We start from the raw sequence: 16,370 nt of genomic DNA on the forward strand, positions 1-16,370 counted from the left end.
TGCCTCCAAAACTCCATCTTGAAGCTGGGATTCTACACAGCGGTAGGGAGGGGTGTCCACCCACAAGAGAAAGTCTATTTAAATCCCAGGGAGACCCCTCCATTTTGTCTTTAGCTGGCTCAAGAGATAGCCTCTCCACCCCAAAGGATACCTGAAAGAAACTGGAACAAAGGACACTAGCCGCGGGGGATGTGAGTGATTGCTGAACCCAGACTAGAAGGAGACTAGTCTGCAAAAGGAATGTCATAAAACATACAGCTAAGGGTAGCATAAAATCCCTCCTTTGCCTGTAAAGGGTTAAGAAGCTCAGATAACCTGGTTGGCACCTGACCAAAAGGACCAATAAGGGGAGAAGATACTTTCAAATCTGTGGGGGAAGGTTTTTGTTTTGTGTTTCTTTGTTTTCTTTCTGGGACAGTGAGGAACCAGGGCAGGGAAAATAGATCTCCTAAAGCCATACCTGAACAAACTAAGCATTTAAGATTACAAATTGTAAGTAATAGGAAGGAAATGTGTTAGATTATATTTTGTTTAAGCTTCTGAATTTTCCCTAGGCTAAGAGGGAGGTTTATTCCTGGGTTTTTTGGTAACTTTAAAGTTTTGCCTAGAGGGGAATCCTCTGTGTTTTGAATCTGATTACCCTGTAAAATTACCTTCCATCCTGATTTTACAGAGGTACTTCTTTTATTTTTTCTTTATAATAAAGTTCTGCTTTTAAGAACCTGATAGTTTTTGGTGTCCTAAAAACCCAAGGGGCTGGTCTGTGTTCACCTTGTTTACTCTCAAGCCTCCCCAGGAAAGGGAGTGAAGGGGCTTGGGGAGATATTTTGGGGAAACAGGAACTCCAGGTGGTCCTTTTCCTAAATCTTTGTCTAATTCACTTGGTGGTGGCAGTGATACCATTCCAAGGACAAGGAAGAATTTGTGCCTTGGGGAAGTTTTTTTAGCTGGTAAAGATAAGTTTAGGGGTCTTTAACGCAGGTCCCCAAATCTGGGGACGAAGTTTTCTAACCATCAGAGGAGTGAAGTTTTGGAATAACCTTCCAAGGGAAGCAGTGGGAGCAAATGACCTACCTGGCTTTAAGATTAAACTCGTAAATTTATGGAGGAGATGGTATGATGGGATAACATGATTTTGCGATTAATTGATCTTTAAATATTCATGGTAAATAGGCCCAATGGGCTGTGATGGGATGTTAGATGGGGTGGGATCTGAGTTACTACAGAGAATTATTTCCTGGGTATCCGGCTGGTGAATCTTGCCCATATGCTCAGGGTTCAGCTGATCACCATATTTGGGGTCGGGAAGGAATTTTCCTCCAGGGCAGATTGGAAGTGGCCCTGCAGGTTTTTCGCCTTCCTCTGTAGCATGAGGCACAGGTCACTTGCTGGAGGATTCTCTGCTCCTTGAAGTCTTTAAATCATGATTTGAGGACTTCAATAAGCTCAGACACAGGTGAGAGGTTTATTGCAGGAGTGGGTGGGTGAGATTCTGTGGCCTGCATTGTGCAGGAGGTCAGACTAGATGATCATAATGGTCCCTTCTGACCTTAATATCTATGTACCTATATATCTGTACCCTAGAGTTCAGAGTTGGGAGGGAACCCTGACAGAAGCTTACTGGAACAACTCTAAGGGTGAGGTTTTATCTGTATTCAGTTTTCTTACTCTATTAGGCATAGACTTGCATGTTTTATTTTATTTTGCTTGGTAATTAACTTTGTTCTCTATGTTACTACTTGGAACCACTTAAATCCTACTTTCTGTATTTAATGAAATCACTTTTTTATTTATTATTTAACCCAGAGTATGAAATAATACCTGGGGGGAGAGGGAGCAAACAGCTGTGCATATCTCTCTATCAGTGTTACAGAGGGTGAACAATTTATGAGTTTACTCTGTGTGAGCTCTATATAGGGTAAACCGGATGTATTTGGGGTTTGGACCCCATTGGGAGTTGGGCATCTGAGTGTTAAAGACAGGAACACTTCTTAAGCTGCTCTCAGTTAAGCTTGCAGTTTTTGGGACGTGGTTCAGACCTGGGTCTGTGTTTGTGGCCAGCAAGCATGTCTGGCATAGCCAGGCAGGACTCTGGGGTCCCAAACTGGCAGGGAAAGCAGGGGCAGAAGTAGTCTTGGCACATTAGTTGGGAGCCCCAAGGGGGTTTCTGTGATCCAACCCGTCACACACTCCATTGCTACTGAGGCACTCAGGGGGCTGAACTACATAATACACATAAATAAAAACACCCTAGAAATGTATTAACAATATCTGGAAACTCACAAAGCAAAACTCCCAAGGGGTTTGTCCCAGGGTGCCTGGCCTCTGTAAATTAAGTAGGTCCAGCTCCCCTGGGCCAGAGCAGATGCTCCCATTCTGCCAATTAAGAGGGTGGGGCAGCATCTAGGGCTTATAAATGGTCAGGGAGGCTGTGACCTGCTGAGTCAGGAAGGGCAGTGGAGAGCTGCCAGACAGACGGATGTATGTACATGTTCCAGGGGTGCTGGATCCTCATGAAAGTAGGAGGGCCATGAGGCCCTACCCCTCCTTTTTGCTCCAGGCTGCAAGCCAGAGCCTGGCCAGGGTAACAGCCATCCAGGCTACTGTGGGAAGCCCTGGCAGACCCTCTGCCTGCCCTTGGTAGGAGGCCGAAGAGCACAGGTATAGTGGGTGACACCGGTGTCTGGTGAGGGGGCGTGCCCAGCAGAGAGGCTGGTGAGGTGTTCCTGCTATGCAGAGCAAGATTTTAGGACTATGTTTGGGACTCTTGGTGTCGGAGTATTTGCATGATTTTTTTTGTAATAATCCAGGCCCAAGGAGTGGTACTACTGAGGCAAGGGAGCCTGTGGTGGAGTCTAGGGAATTTCTGAAAGGCAGAAGTGAGGCAGGTGTATCTGGCAAGCTGTGACCTGCTGCAGGAGGGCACTCCAGGTGGGGCTGCCTTATGACAAGAGTCTAATCCAAAGGATAGCAATGCAGTAATGAAAGGAAACTAATATGGGACAACCTCTAACTCCTTTGAGGAAAAACTGACCTGGTGCTTTTTAAAATTCAGGGCCAGAGGGAGTAAGGCAGACTTAACAGGGAGCAAGTTCCATACCCGAGAGCCAAATACTTCAATGGTGTCATCATCAGCTAGCATAACATACAGTGGCAGAGCATCATGTAACTGAAGATAGCATCATAATGTGTACACACAAGAGAATACAAGGGAAAAAAAGTAGTAAAAGAAAGGAATCCCATCATGTGAAGCCATAGACTCCCGGCATGGATCACCAGCAGGGTTTGAACCCAGAACACTCAGAGCCACACTACTGACTTCAATCACCTGAATTGAAAAAACTCATGTCATTGGCTGGTAGCAGTAGTCGGCTATTGTTCTCTATGCTCACCAGTCACTAGAGGGTGAGATGACACATACTTTGCCTAGCTGTTTAGTCTACTTCAATGCCCACAAAAAGACCTCATTTGAGCTTTTACACAGCTACAGACACTTCACCAGAAACGTTCCTCAATTTCCAGGCCTCGGTTGCCCTTCCATACACCTGAGCGAAGCGGGGACAGAATGCTGCCATTCTGGTCTGATAGTCACCTACTTTTCACAGAGATAAATGTGCCAGCAATGCCCCTCTGCCATGTACATTGGCCAAATTGGACAGTCTCTACGTAAAAGAATGAATGGACACAAATCAGACGTCAAGAATTATAACATTCAAAAACCAGTTGGAGAACACTTCAATCTCTCTGGTCACTCGATCACAGACCTAAGAGTGGCTATCCTTCAACAAAAAAGCTTCAAAAACAGACTCCAACGAGAGACTGCTGAATTGGAATTAATTTGCAAACTGGATACAATTAACTTAGGCTTGAATAGAGACTGGGAATGGATGAGTCATTACACAAAGTAAAACTATTTCCCCATGGTATTTCTCCCTCCCACCCCACCCCCCACTGTTCCTCTGATATTCTTGTTAACTGCTGGAATTAGCCTACCTTGCTTGTCACCATGAAAGGTTTTCCTCCTTCCCCCCCCTGCTGCTGGTGATGGCTTATCTTAAGTGATCACTCTCCTTACAGTGTGTATGATAAACCCATTGTTTCATGATCTCTGTGTGTGTGTGTATATATAAATCTCTCCTCTGCTTTTTCCACCAAATGCATCCGATGAAGTGAGCTGTAGCTCATGAAAGCTTATGCTCTAATAAATTTGTTAGTCTCTAAGGTGCCACAAGTACTCCTTTTTTTTTTGCGAATACAGACTAACACGGCTGCTACTCTGAAACAGAGATAAATGACTGACTCAGGGACCAAGCAGGGCAGAATCCAGCTCTCAATCTTTTCACCAAGGAGCCCCCATTGTCCAGGATGCCAGCCAGTTGAGTAGGGGGCCAGACACGCTGAAGGCTGAACTGGCAGAATCTTTTCCTTGGATCAAAGAGGAAATAAAGCCAGGTGTAAAGGTGCCAGATGAAGAAGCAGGAATCCCCAGGTCCCCTTGAGCCTACAGCATCAATGCAGGGATCGCTGCTCGCAGCACTCCTGTTTTCTCATCTGTCTTAGCAGCTAACAATACAGACAATTTATAGTTCTGAAGACAAATGTTCTCATCCTCTTGTGTCTACACATGAGGCCAGGGATGGGAAATTACACCCACAGGTCAATGCAAAGGTCACCCTGTTATGATGGCTGAGGGGTTAAGGAGAGGATGAGCCCACTGCTGTGGATGATTACATGGTTTATCATGTGGGCTAGCTCTCTGCCCTGAGATGTGGTGATTACTGCTAGTGTGAGCCCACCGCCCAGGTGGGGCTTGGACAGCAGGGTGAGCCCACCATGAGGGCAGGTCTGGCTGACCACTTAAGTCACAGAGGCAACCAAAAAGTAATCAGATAGTATCCCGGTATCCAGACAGTCCCCTTTTAAAAAGCAATGATAACTGAATTCCATGGTACTTTAAACCAGTGATGTACCAGGTGAGAAGCCAAACAAAGTAACAGAAGGAATTCAGAACTCCCCAGTATCCACTGAGCATTTCATCCTAATATCTCCCATCACATATTAATTGTTCCTGATCTCTAGCATCCCAGGTGCACTGGGGTCACTTTCTCCCGCATATTGTTCCGCACCTTTAAGGTCTCTAACAAAGAGAGCAGAACTCTTTCTTCCAGAACATGGGTCTCACCCAGTTTAACGTGAACTGAAAGCTGCCTCCTGAAAAATCTATTGACAAGGACACCTAAGCAAATGCCTCTCTGCAGACTCCTGCTGACATGTTAGCCCCAGGCCAGATTGCAGCAATAGCTCAACATGCCACTCCAGTGATGGGAAGGAACATTAAAGAGCAGCCTGGCAGTAGTTTCTCTGTACCTGTAGACAGCTCGCTTGTCAGCCTCCAGCTGCGCCTGAGGGTCAATAGGAGTGCTGGGGACTGGGGTATTGGCTGCTCCCGAGGGTGTTGTGATGTGCCCTGGCTGTGCCTTAGCCGGCTGTTGCGCGGTGGCAGTCATCTGTTAAAACGAGACAAGAAAGCACTGGGGTTTATAACAAACCAGATCTATGTGTACGTGAAAGAGAGAGGGAGCATGTCTCTGTTCATGACTGTGTGTGTGTGCAATATCAATATTGCCTTATACGCATGTGACTATCGAGGTGCTTGTATGTGTGTGGTTGTAGCTCTGTGTTTATGTGCCACTGGGTCCTGCTCATGTGTCTCTGGGTGTGTCTCTGTCTTATGTTTTGTCTGTGTTCCTGTGTATGTGTCTGTGCATTTACTTGTGTGAATTGTGTGTTTTACTGCCTCTGTATATGTGCATCTCTCTGTGCAAGCGAGTCTATGTTTGCATGTGTGTGAGTTTTTCTGAATTTAGGGGTATGTTGGTCTCCTTTCTCTACAGAGTTATCATTCGGGGCCCTACCAAATTCGTGATCCATTTTGGTCAATTTAATGGTCATAGGATTTTAAAAATCATAAATTTCATGATTTCAGCTATTTAAATTGGAAATTTCATAGTGTTGTAATTGTAGGGGTCTTGACCCAAAAAGGAGTTGTTGGGGGTTGCAAGGTTATTGTAGGAGGGTTGCGGTGCTGCCACCCTTACTTCTGCACTGCTGCTGGTGGCAGTGCTGTCTTCAAAACTGGGCGCCCATCCAACAGCCGCTGCTCTATGTCCGCCCAGCTCTGAAGGCAGTGCAAAAGCAAGGGTGGCAGTACTACAACCTCCTTAAAATAACCCTGTGACACACCCTCAATTCCCTTTTGTGCAGGACCCCCAATTTGAGAAATGCCGATGTCCCCTGTGAAATTTGTATAGTATAGGGTAAAAGCAAGCAAAACACCAGATTTCATGGGGGGAGGCCAGATTTCATGGTCCATGATGGGTTTTTCATGGCCATGAATTTGGTAGGGCCCTAGTTATCATGTACCATATGCTTTTTGTCTGTGGTTTTGCTGATCTCACAGGTGTCTGTGTGACTTTTGGAGGGTTGTCCCAGTGTGCTTGATTGCCTTGTGGTGTTCTTGTGTGTGTCTCTGTGTCAATATGCTTCTTGGAAGCTATTCCATGGAGTAGCACATAATTGGAGGATGCCAGAACCATTAGAAAAGACAGATCCCAAACTGTTTAGTCCTATTCCCCACAACGAGAATTTATTAAGATTCCAGCCTAAGTGTTTTTTAGGACAGGAAGGGTCTGACATGAAAAAACAGCAGGAAATTCAGGAATAACAGACCAGTTCCACCATTGCCCTGCATCTTGTATCATCATTTACAGCCATGCAAAGTCTGTGTTAATCTCTACTATTCTGAGTACCTATTGGTTCATTTATTTTGATGTAAATAATAAAAAGCAACACTTCTCCAAGAGTTTAGACACCCTAACACAGCAAGCTCAAGAGCATGGAATGAATCATTTAGACAGGAGCTCTGCCAGCAAGCTACCTGCAACAAAAGCTCTATTCCACCCTGCATTGTTCTAGGCAAGACACCCTCAGCCCCCTCTGAGGTGCATTTTACAATGTGACTGGCTGGTCATCAAAGCTGGGCTATTTTTGACTACTTTGCAGCAGTGTAAATAATGACACCAGGTGCAGGCGGAGTGAGGATGGAACCATATGCTGATTTTAATGCCTTGGCTGAACTGCACCAAACACCAGGCTGCATGTCTCTTAGAACAGAGGAGGCCAATGCAAAGGCTCCCCCCTGAGTCAGCCCCTGCTGTTGGTGATGGCTTATCTTAAGTGATCACTCTCCTTACAGTGTGTATGATAAACCCATTGTTTCATGTTCTCTGTGTGTGTGTATATAAATCTCTCCTCTGTTTTTTCCACCAAATGCATCCGATGAAGTGAGCTGTAGCTCACGAAAGCTTATGCTCTAATAAATTTGTTAGTCTCTAAGGTGCCACAAGTACTCCTTTTCTTTTAGCATTTAGGCAATGTGTGTGGCCCAACTACCTAGGTTTCTCAGTAAGTCAGAGCTACACAGCTCTTTTGAAAGCCCAGTTCTGGTAAGTGAGTGCTGTTGCCATTGCTGCAGCCCAGAGCTGGCCAAAATTGGGGTTAAAATCATTTCTTCCATTGCATCCCATCCCATGCCAAAAGGAAAACAAGAAAACGAAAAGACAGGGACTGGCATTTGGGGAAGGGGAAATGACAAGCCTGGAGAAAATGGAGCAAACAAAGACCTGGAACTATAAAAAGAAAACATAAAAAGGCTATTTTTATTTGCAGATGCACACATGTATTGCAGAAGACCCCATCAGATCTTTCAAGCTGCATGAGGCTATCTGCTCACATTTCTTCCCACCCTGTAGCTATAGCAACTGACTTATAAACTCTGCCCTTATTGGCAAAGTTCTCTCACTTGCAAAGGTCAGGCTCCTCTTGTCCACCCTGTACCAACACAAAACACTTATTACCACAAAGCAATGTCACATTTCAGAAATGATGGTTGAGCTGGGGTAGATGTGGCCCAACTGATCATAGAATATCAGGGTTGGAAGTGACCTCATCAGGAGGTCATCTAGTCCAACCCCCTACTCAAAGCAGGACCAATCCCCAATTTTTGCCCCAGATCCCTAAATGGCTCCCTCAAGTATTGAACTCACAACAGGCCAATGGTTTAGCAGGCCAATGCTTAAACCACTAAGTTATCCCTCCTCCCTCGTGATGCAGCTGCACAAGGAGGTAAGAGTGCATAACCTTAATCCCTTGCGCTGGATTGCAGGTAGCAGCATGAGAAGGACAGCACTCCCTTGCACAAGTGGGGAAGAGTGAATGGGGCTATGTGGGGAATGGTCAAAGCCTTGGCTCCACCCCAGTTCACTGGCCTGATAGGTATGGATCTGGAATGGGGGTATTTCCCCTTCAGAGTAAGTGGGAACTCATCCAGAGAGGAGACTGTGCCTCGGAGCCACAATCTGCCCCTTGGTTTGCTCCAGGGGCAGCATGACCACACACTGGCCCTCGCTGTCAGCTCATGGCAAAGCCACAGTTCACCCCCCTTTGTCATTAAAGCTCCAAGGACAATCACAGACTCAAATACAGAGGGGCTGGCAACAAGGCCTCTGGTACCAGGCAGGGAATTTCCTGATAGTCCTCACCCTGTAGTAAAACACAAAGACATTCTTTTCATTAGGAAAAGTGTACAGATCTGGTCCCGCCCCCCTGTACCACCCATTTGCCTCTCTCTCCATCAGAAACCAGGATTCAGACAAACCACTGAATTTCCAGACTAGTATTTTGGGAACAAGTAGCTGCAAAGTCAGTACATTTAACAGTACAAACCCCAAGGAATTAGCATCTGGATTGAAATGTGGAACAAGCCATTTCTTACTAGAATTTCTAACAACGTCCTGGAGATTTTTATTTTTCCAAATATAATTCCCACCAATTCCTGTTGTCATCACCTGGCTACCTACAAGTAACCCTTAACCCTGCTGAAGGAGAGGAAATGCTGCAGCTCTCAAATCTCATCCAAAGGTCACACAAAATTAACAACAGTCCAATTCAGCAGCTGGTACCAACTGAATCAGAGAAATATACTTTAACTTCCATACAAATATTCTAGAGCAGTGTGAATTCCTTACCCCTTCCCAACCAACTGCTCCAATCCCTCTCTCCCCCTGAACATGTTTTTTGGGGGCAACCTTTGCCTTCATTTGATTTTCCTCCCTCTGTTGAATGTCTCTTCCTTTTACTCATTGCACTTCAATTTCTTTATACAAATGGAGGTGAATTCCTGAGAAATTATGGCAGACCACAAAATTTTGCATTGCTCCAGATCCAGTGCAATTTGACAATAATCTCTGTGTTTCTGCAGCAAATGGTCCCCTGTACTTACTGTTAATATCAAGGGTCAGCATGAGAGAGAGACTTCTCTCTGTTTCACCACATTTCTATTCAGGGTGCAAGTAGAGAGGAGGGGGCAAGAGCTATGTAATTTTGAATACATAAAGATGGCCATTTCAGTTTCCAAACAGGCATCAGCCGAGAGGGATATAAGAATGGTCAGACTGGGTCAGACCAAAGGTCCATCTAGCCCAGTATCCTGTCTTCCGACAGTGGCCAATGCCAGGTGCCCCAAAGGGAGTGAACAGAACAGGGAATCATCCAGACATCCATCCGCTGTCACCCATTCCCAGCTTCTGGCAAACAGGCTAGGGACACCATCCCTGCCCATCCTGGCTAATAGCTATTGATGGACCTATCCTCTATATGAATTTATCTAGTTCTTTTTTGAACCTCATTATACTCTTGGCCTTCATAACATCCTCTGGCAGAGTTCCACAGGCTGACTGTTCATTGTGTGAAAAAATACTTCCTTTTGTTTGTTTTAAACCTACTGCCTATTAATTTCATTTGGTGACTCCTAGTTCTTATGTTATGAGGAGTAAATAATGCTTCCTTATTTACTTTTTCCACACCAGTCACGATTATATAGACCTCTATCATATCCCCCCTTAGTTGTCTCTTTTCCAAGCTGAAAAGTCCCAGTCTTATTAAGCTCTTCTCATACACAAGCTGTTCCATACCCCTAAAAAAGACAATTGCTGCATTTCATTCCAGGAAAGATGAGATGGTTGGCCAGTGAAGTTACAGATCTACAAAGCTCTTGGGGGCAAATTCAGCACACTGCATTTAATTGTAAGCAGCACTGTGTATAAGCACACCCTAAAGAAAGTCCTTTTTATAAATATAAACCCTGGTTTCCCAAAAGCTAGCTGTCAAGGGAAAAATTGACACACAAACACAGGCATTTCCATACACTAGCAACTTAGGAAGGAGTCTGATAACCTAAGTAGGATGGATGGAAATCAATAGTTTGCTGCTCTGTCCATCTTTAGAGCCAGGTTCTGAAGAGAATGAAATGACCGATTAAAGAAATAAGGTGGGTGAGGTAATATCTTTTATTGGGCCAACTTCTGTTGGGGAAAGAGACAAGCTTTCAAGCTACACAGAGCTCTCCTTGAGGTTCATGAAAGGTACTCAGAGTGTCACAGCTAAATAAAAGGTGGAACAGATTGTTTAGCATACATAGTTAACACATATTCTAAGAGACCATTCAAGATGAAGTGGCCTGTTAACACCGCCGCAGTCAGGACTGATAAAGTCTGCTGCAAGTGGTGCTTGCTTCATTTCTCCTGGGCTTAGCCTCTCCATGCCGTTGGCCCTACGCCCACAACTCTGACAGAGTGGCAGGAGGACAGGTAATGGAATGGGCAGGAACAACACATCTCGAAGAACAGCAGTTACGAAAGATAGGTAACCATTTTTTCTTCGAGTACTTGCTCATGTCGATTCCATTCTAGGTGACTCACAAGCAGTGCCCTTGGAGGCAGGCTCAGAGCTCACAGTCAAGCAGCTTGCAGTACTGCTCTGCCAAAGGCAGCATCATTCCACGCTTACTGGATGAGCACATAATGAGATGCGAAAGTGTGGACTGAGGACCAGGTAGCAGCCCGACAGATCTCTTGGATCGGCACCTGTGCCAGGAAGGCGGCTGATGACGCCTGTACCCTAGTAAAGTGGGCCATTGCAATTGCCAGCAGGGGTACCTTTGCCAGTTCATAACAGTAATGGATGTAGGCCATTATCCAAGACAAAATTCTCTGGGCAGACATAGGGCAACCATTCGTCCTGTCTGCAATAGCAATGAACAGCTGTGCTGACTTATGGAATGGCCTCATCCTATCTATGTAGAAGGCCAGTGCCCGTCTGACGTCCAGGGTATGCAGCCTGCATTCCTCATCCGTGGCATGAAGTTTCGGACAGAAGACCGGTAAGTATATAGCTTGACCCATATGAAACTGGAAGACGACTTTTGGCAGAAAGGCTGGGTGCAGATGTAACTGGACCTTGTCCGTGTCTGTATATGGCAGCTCTGAGGTGAGCGCCCTGATCTCCGACATCCTGAAGGCCGAAGTTATAGTGACCAAGAAAGCAATCTTCCAAAAGAGAAGCAGGAGGGAACATGAATGCAAGGCTTGAATGGAGGACCCATAAGCTGGTGTCGGTCTGGGGCGGGGAGGGGGGCGCTTGGATACGCTCAGTGAAGCCATGCCAAGTGCATAAGTATAACCGGTTTTATTGCCAAAGTATAATAAGCCTCCCAGCCTTCACGCATTACTAAATACGTGCTTTCCAGCAGCCAAGCAAGAATCAACGCTTATGCCCTTTCTGCTACAGACAGTCCCGGACCCTCTTGCCTTGTGCTTAAGGGCTCATAGCAGGCGCTGCTCCAGCATGGGGAATTGCTGGGCACCCACAAGGCCAGGGTCCATATGTGAGACTGTTCATCTAAGGCAGTTCACATAGCTGCTTTTATCATAATCTCCTTCTAAGGGGGGAGCATGCTCGGTGCCCCACCCCCATGCCAGATTGAGCTACAACAGGCCAGAGCGGCTGTGCCAGGCAGCAGCCAATCAGGGAGGGCCTGTTAAAGAGCCAGTCAGGGACAGTATTACAACCAGCGAATCAGGGCTAGGCTAGGCCCTATATAAAGGCTGCCCAGGAAGGGAGTAGGCAGTCTCTCCCAGGTCTTCAGAGGGTGAAGGTCTGTCTCCTGTGTGAGGAGACTAGTACCAGGGACAGGACAGGACAGGACAGGACAGGCTTGGGGGAGCAGAAGGGAACTCCCGTCCGGTACCTGCCAGGCTGCAGGCCCTGAGAAAAAGGGGCTGAAGGGGAAATGGCCCAGGGAGAGAGACGGATGAAGGGATAGAAGGAGAGTAGGCAGAAAGGCTGCTGCCAAAGGGTCCCTGGGTCGAGACCCAGAGTAGAGGGTGGGCCTGGGTCCCCCCCTTTCCCCTTTGCACTTCCACCTGGCCATTGGGAGTGGCCATCACAGACTGCACCAGATCCCTGCCAAAAGGGGTTAGACTTTGGGGTGTGGTTGGCCATTGTGGCTGGGGTGAAGAGAAGGACTGCTAATAACACCAAACCCCTGGAAGGGGGTGAGACTGGAGCAGTGGGCACTGCTGGAGGGCAGTGTCCTGAAGAGGACGCCGCAAGCTGGGAGCAACGTGGGTTGAGAAGCCAATCTAGGGTGAGAGGCAGACGGGACACCACCAGCAGAGGATGCTTGGAATGAACTGAGCTAATTCCCAGAGTGAACAGCAGCAGGCGCTGTGATGGTGAGTCCCAACCCTGTCACATACCCACAAGCAGGTTCTGTCTGGAAACACTCTTGCTTCCTATTCTCACACTTCAGTCTTGGTCCTCGCTTATCTCTTCATTTGTTTACCCAGTTAAGTGGTTGCAAGCCAGCTCAGCCGGTCAACGCCAGTTCACTACTAGCTCCCCCAAATCATTCTGTAACAACAGCCCAAGATAACTTGCGATCAGCCCCAACAGCTGTGCCAACACAAGATTCAGGTCCCACGGGGGGATTGGGTCCCGGACGTGCGGGTAGAAGCACTTCAGACCTTTTAAGAACCACGCCATCATAGGATGGGCGAAGAACAACCTGCCTTGAAATGGAGAGTGGAGCACCAAAGTGGCTGCCAGGTGAACTTTTACCGAAGAGGGCAACAAGCTCTGGAGTTTGAGGTGTAGCAAATAGCCAAGGACATCCTGAAGCGGGGCCTCCTCAGCTCAAATTTGCCGATCCGAGGCCCAGCATGTGAACCGCTTCCACTTTGCCAGGTAGGTCACTCTGGTGGAAGACTTCCTGCTGCCCAACAAAACCTGTTGGATACCAGCAGAGCACACCTGCTCGACAGTAGCCAAGCTGTCAGGATTAGCGTCACCAGGTTCAGGTGTAGCAGCCTGCTGTGGTTCTGGGACAGCAGATCCAGTCAAAGAGGAAGCTGCCGAGAGCCTGAGTAGCATGCCAAACCAGTGCTGGTGAGGCCATGCTGGGGCTATGAGGATGATGATCGCTATGTCTTGATTCACCTTTATCGGGACCTTGTGAATAGTAGCACCAGTGGGGAAGGTGTACATCAGCACCCCGACCACGGGATCAGGAAAGCGTACGACAGGGATCCCTTGTCCCTTCCCTGCAGGGAACATAACGTGGTATTTTCTGTTCTGCCTGGATGTGAACAGGTCCACCTGAGGAGTGCCCCACCTGTGGAAGATTAGGCTGACTACCTCTGGATGGAGTGACCACTCGTGGCAAGACAAGAAGGCTCTGCTGAGGCGATCTGCCAAGACATTCTTGGTGCCAGGTAGGTGGACAACCACCAGATGAATGGCATGCCACACACAGAAGTCCAAGAGGCGGAGGGCCTCCTGACAAAGGGCCGAAGACCTGGCCCTTCCCTGCCTCTTGATATGATACATTGTGGTGGTATTGTCTGTCAGGACCTGCATTACCTTGCTCCTTGGGTGGGGTAAGAACACTGGCAGGCCAGGCGAATTGCTCTGAGCTCCATGACATTGATATGGAGGGCTAGGACGTCCTGCAGCCAATGACCCTGGGTGCTGCGCTTGACCAGGTGGGCTCCCCATCCTAAGTCTGAGGCGTCAGAGACCAGAGTTAGTGATGGGGACAGGGTGGCAAAAGGAACTCCCTGCAGCACCGGCTAGGAATTTAGCCATCAATTCAGGGATGAAAGGACATGCTTCGGCACCCTGATCACCCGATTCAGGGCGTGCCTGATGTGGATGTAGACCACCGCCAGCCATGCTTGAAGGGGTTGTAGGTGGAGCTGAGTGTGGCTGACGACATAGGTGCATGTGGCCATGTGACCCACCAGGCAAAAGCAGGTGTGCGCTATAGTGAGCGGGTGGTTCCACAGATGGGTGATCAGGTCCGACATGGCCCGAAAACGCGCTTCTGGAAGGAAAGCTCTGGCTCGTGTGGAGTCTAGAATGGCTCCGATGAACTCTATGCATTGGACTAGCGATAATGTGGACTCTTCCAAGTTTATTAACAGGCCCAGGTCTTGGCATATGGAACACACCAGGTAGAAGCTTCTGCGCACCTGGTCTGGAGACCTGCCCTTGATGAGCCAGTCATCAAGGTATGGAAACATGTGGACCCTGCCATGCCTGAGCTAGACGGCGACTGGTGCCATGCACTTGGTGAACACCTTTGGGCCAACAAGAGGCCAAAAGGTAGTGTCGTAAACTGGAAATGGTGTTCTCCCACTATGAAACAGAGGAAACGCCTGTGACCTGGGAATATGGAGACATGAAAATAAGTATCCTTCAAGTCAAGAGCGGCATACAAGTCTCCCGGGTCCAGGGAGGTAATAATGGAGGCCAGGGAGACCATGCAGAACTTCAACTTCTTGAGAGACTTGTTGAGGCGACGCAGATCCAGGATGCGTCTAAGGCCTCGCTCAGCCTTTGGGATTAGGAAATAATGGGAGTAGAATTATCTTCCTTGCATGTTCTGAGAAACCTCCTCCACTGCCCGCAGGTGCAGGAGCTTTTTTACATCCTGAATGAGGAGTTGCTCATGAGAAGGGTCCCTGAAGAGGGTTGGGGAGGAAGGGCAGCCATAAATTGCAGGGTATAGCCCCGAGATATTATATCCAGGACTCAGTGGTCTGAGGTTACCCTTAACCAAGCCGAAGGAAAGGATGTGGAGATGGTCCAGGAAAGGGCAGGAAGGATCTGGGGAACTGACTGGGGAGTTGCTCTCAAGCGCACCCTCAAAATGAGCAGGCCCACATCAGGCGAGCAGGATGAAGAAGGGCAGCATCTTCTGAAGCTAGTGTCCCTTCTCCTTGCATTGGAAAGGCTGCCAAGATCTTGGCAGTGGGGCAGCTGAATGGGTTTCTGAGCAGACTGCATGCATATGTGTGACGTGTTGGGTCACAGAAACCCCCTTGGGACTGCCATCTGATGTGCTGGGACTACCTCTGAGCCTGTTTTCTGTAGCACCTTGGGACTTTACCCTGCCTTGTTGAGCCAGACAGGCTAGCCTGCTACAAACACAGACCCAGATCTGAAACATGCCCCCCAAAATCTTCAGACTTAACTGAAAACAGCTTAAGAAGTTGCCTGGCGCAAAAGGAGCAGGGCCCCGGGGTGTTTCTGTGGCAGGTATGGCCCTTGTGCTGCGTCAGGGTCAGGTTCAGCTTCACTGCCAAGTCCCTGTCCCAGGGGGGCGGGGGAGGCTGCAGGGTATTCTCCCACCTCCATGTAGCCAGTGGCCTGTGCTCCCCACTGCCAAGGTGGAGCTTCAGCATTTATTTATTGTAAAAAAAAAAAAGGCAGAATTTTAAAATATTATGCACAGAATTTGATGCAGAATTCCCTCAGGAATATGGAGTGCCATACAGCTGTGATGGTGGGATTGTGAAGGAGGTGCTGGACAGTAGGGGATCTGTGGGTGGAGGAGCTGGGCAGGGGATATGGTGTGCAGGGTGCTGTGCAGTTGTGGTGAGAGGTCAGCAGGATGGGTCTCTGGGCAGGGGGTGCTGGGCATAGGGAGTCTGGGGGCATTGGGCATAGGGATCTGTAGGGGAGGTCTCTGGGTGAGGGGTGCTGGGCATAAGGGCAGGGCACTGGGCAGGGGGGCAGTGTGGAAGGGGCACGCTGGCAGCACAGGGCTGGGTGGGCCAATGTGCTTCTAGCAGTTGGGCTCCTCTGCTTGTACAAAAGATTTGCGACGAGTAACGGGAATGGGGAGGTGAACGCCCAGCCTCCTCTTTCCCAGGGGTAAAACAGTGATTTTGCTTTCCCCCAACCCTGTACCCCTCTGCCAGTGGTTTATGTTTAATTGCAGCTTGTGACTACTTGTAAGAGTCTGCAAACCCAGCTAATTTACCCACTTCATTCACCTTTTTGTTGCACAAATACTGCTTTACACTATCACTGCACAAATTCAGGAATTGTTCCTGAGTAACCAAATCACATATTCCTTCAAAGCTTGTAATGCCTTTTCCCCTCACCCACTTATCTAATAAATCTCT

General features: G+C 48.0%; 1 protein-coding gene across 7 annotated transcripts in view; it reads right to left on the bottom strand.

The window, feature by feature from the left end:
* PKNOX2 (PBX/knotted 1 homeobox 2) overlaps nt 1–16,370 on the bottom strand; it is a 715,219-nt gene that overhangs the window by 273,143 nt on the left and 425,706 nt on the right. For all 7 annotated transcript variants that reach the window (XM_043500983.1, XM_038380894.2, XM_043500981.1 and 4 more), the window contains one exon: nt 5,368–5,507. In XM_043500983.1, the coding sequence (XP_043356918.1) occupies nt 5,368–5,507 (140 nt within the window). The remainder of the gene's footprint in view (nt 1–5,367; nt 5,508–16,370) is intronic.

This window comes from Dermochelys coriacea, chromosome 22 (assembly GCF_009764565.3).
Source record: "Dermochelys coriacea isolate rDerCor1 chromosome 22, rDerCor1.pri.v4, whole genome shotgun sequence".
Classification (NCBI taxonomy): domain Eukaryota; kingdom Metazoa; phylum Chordata; order Testudines; family Dermochelyidae; genus Dermochelys; species Dermochelys coriacea.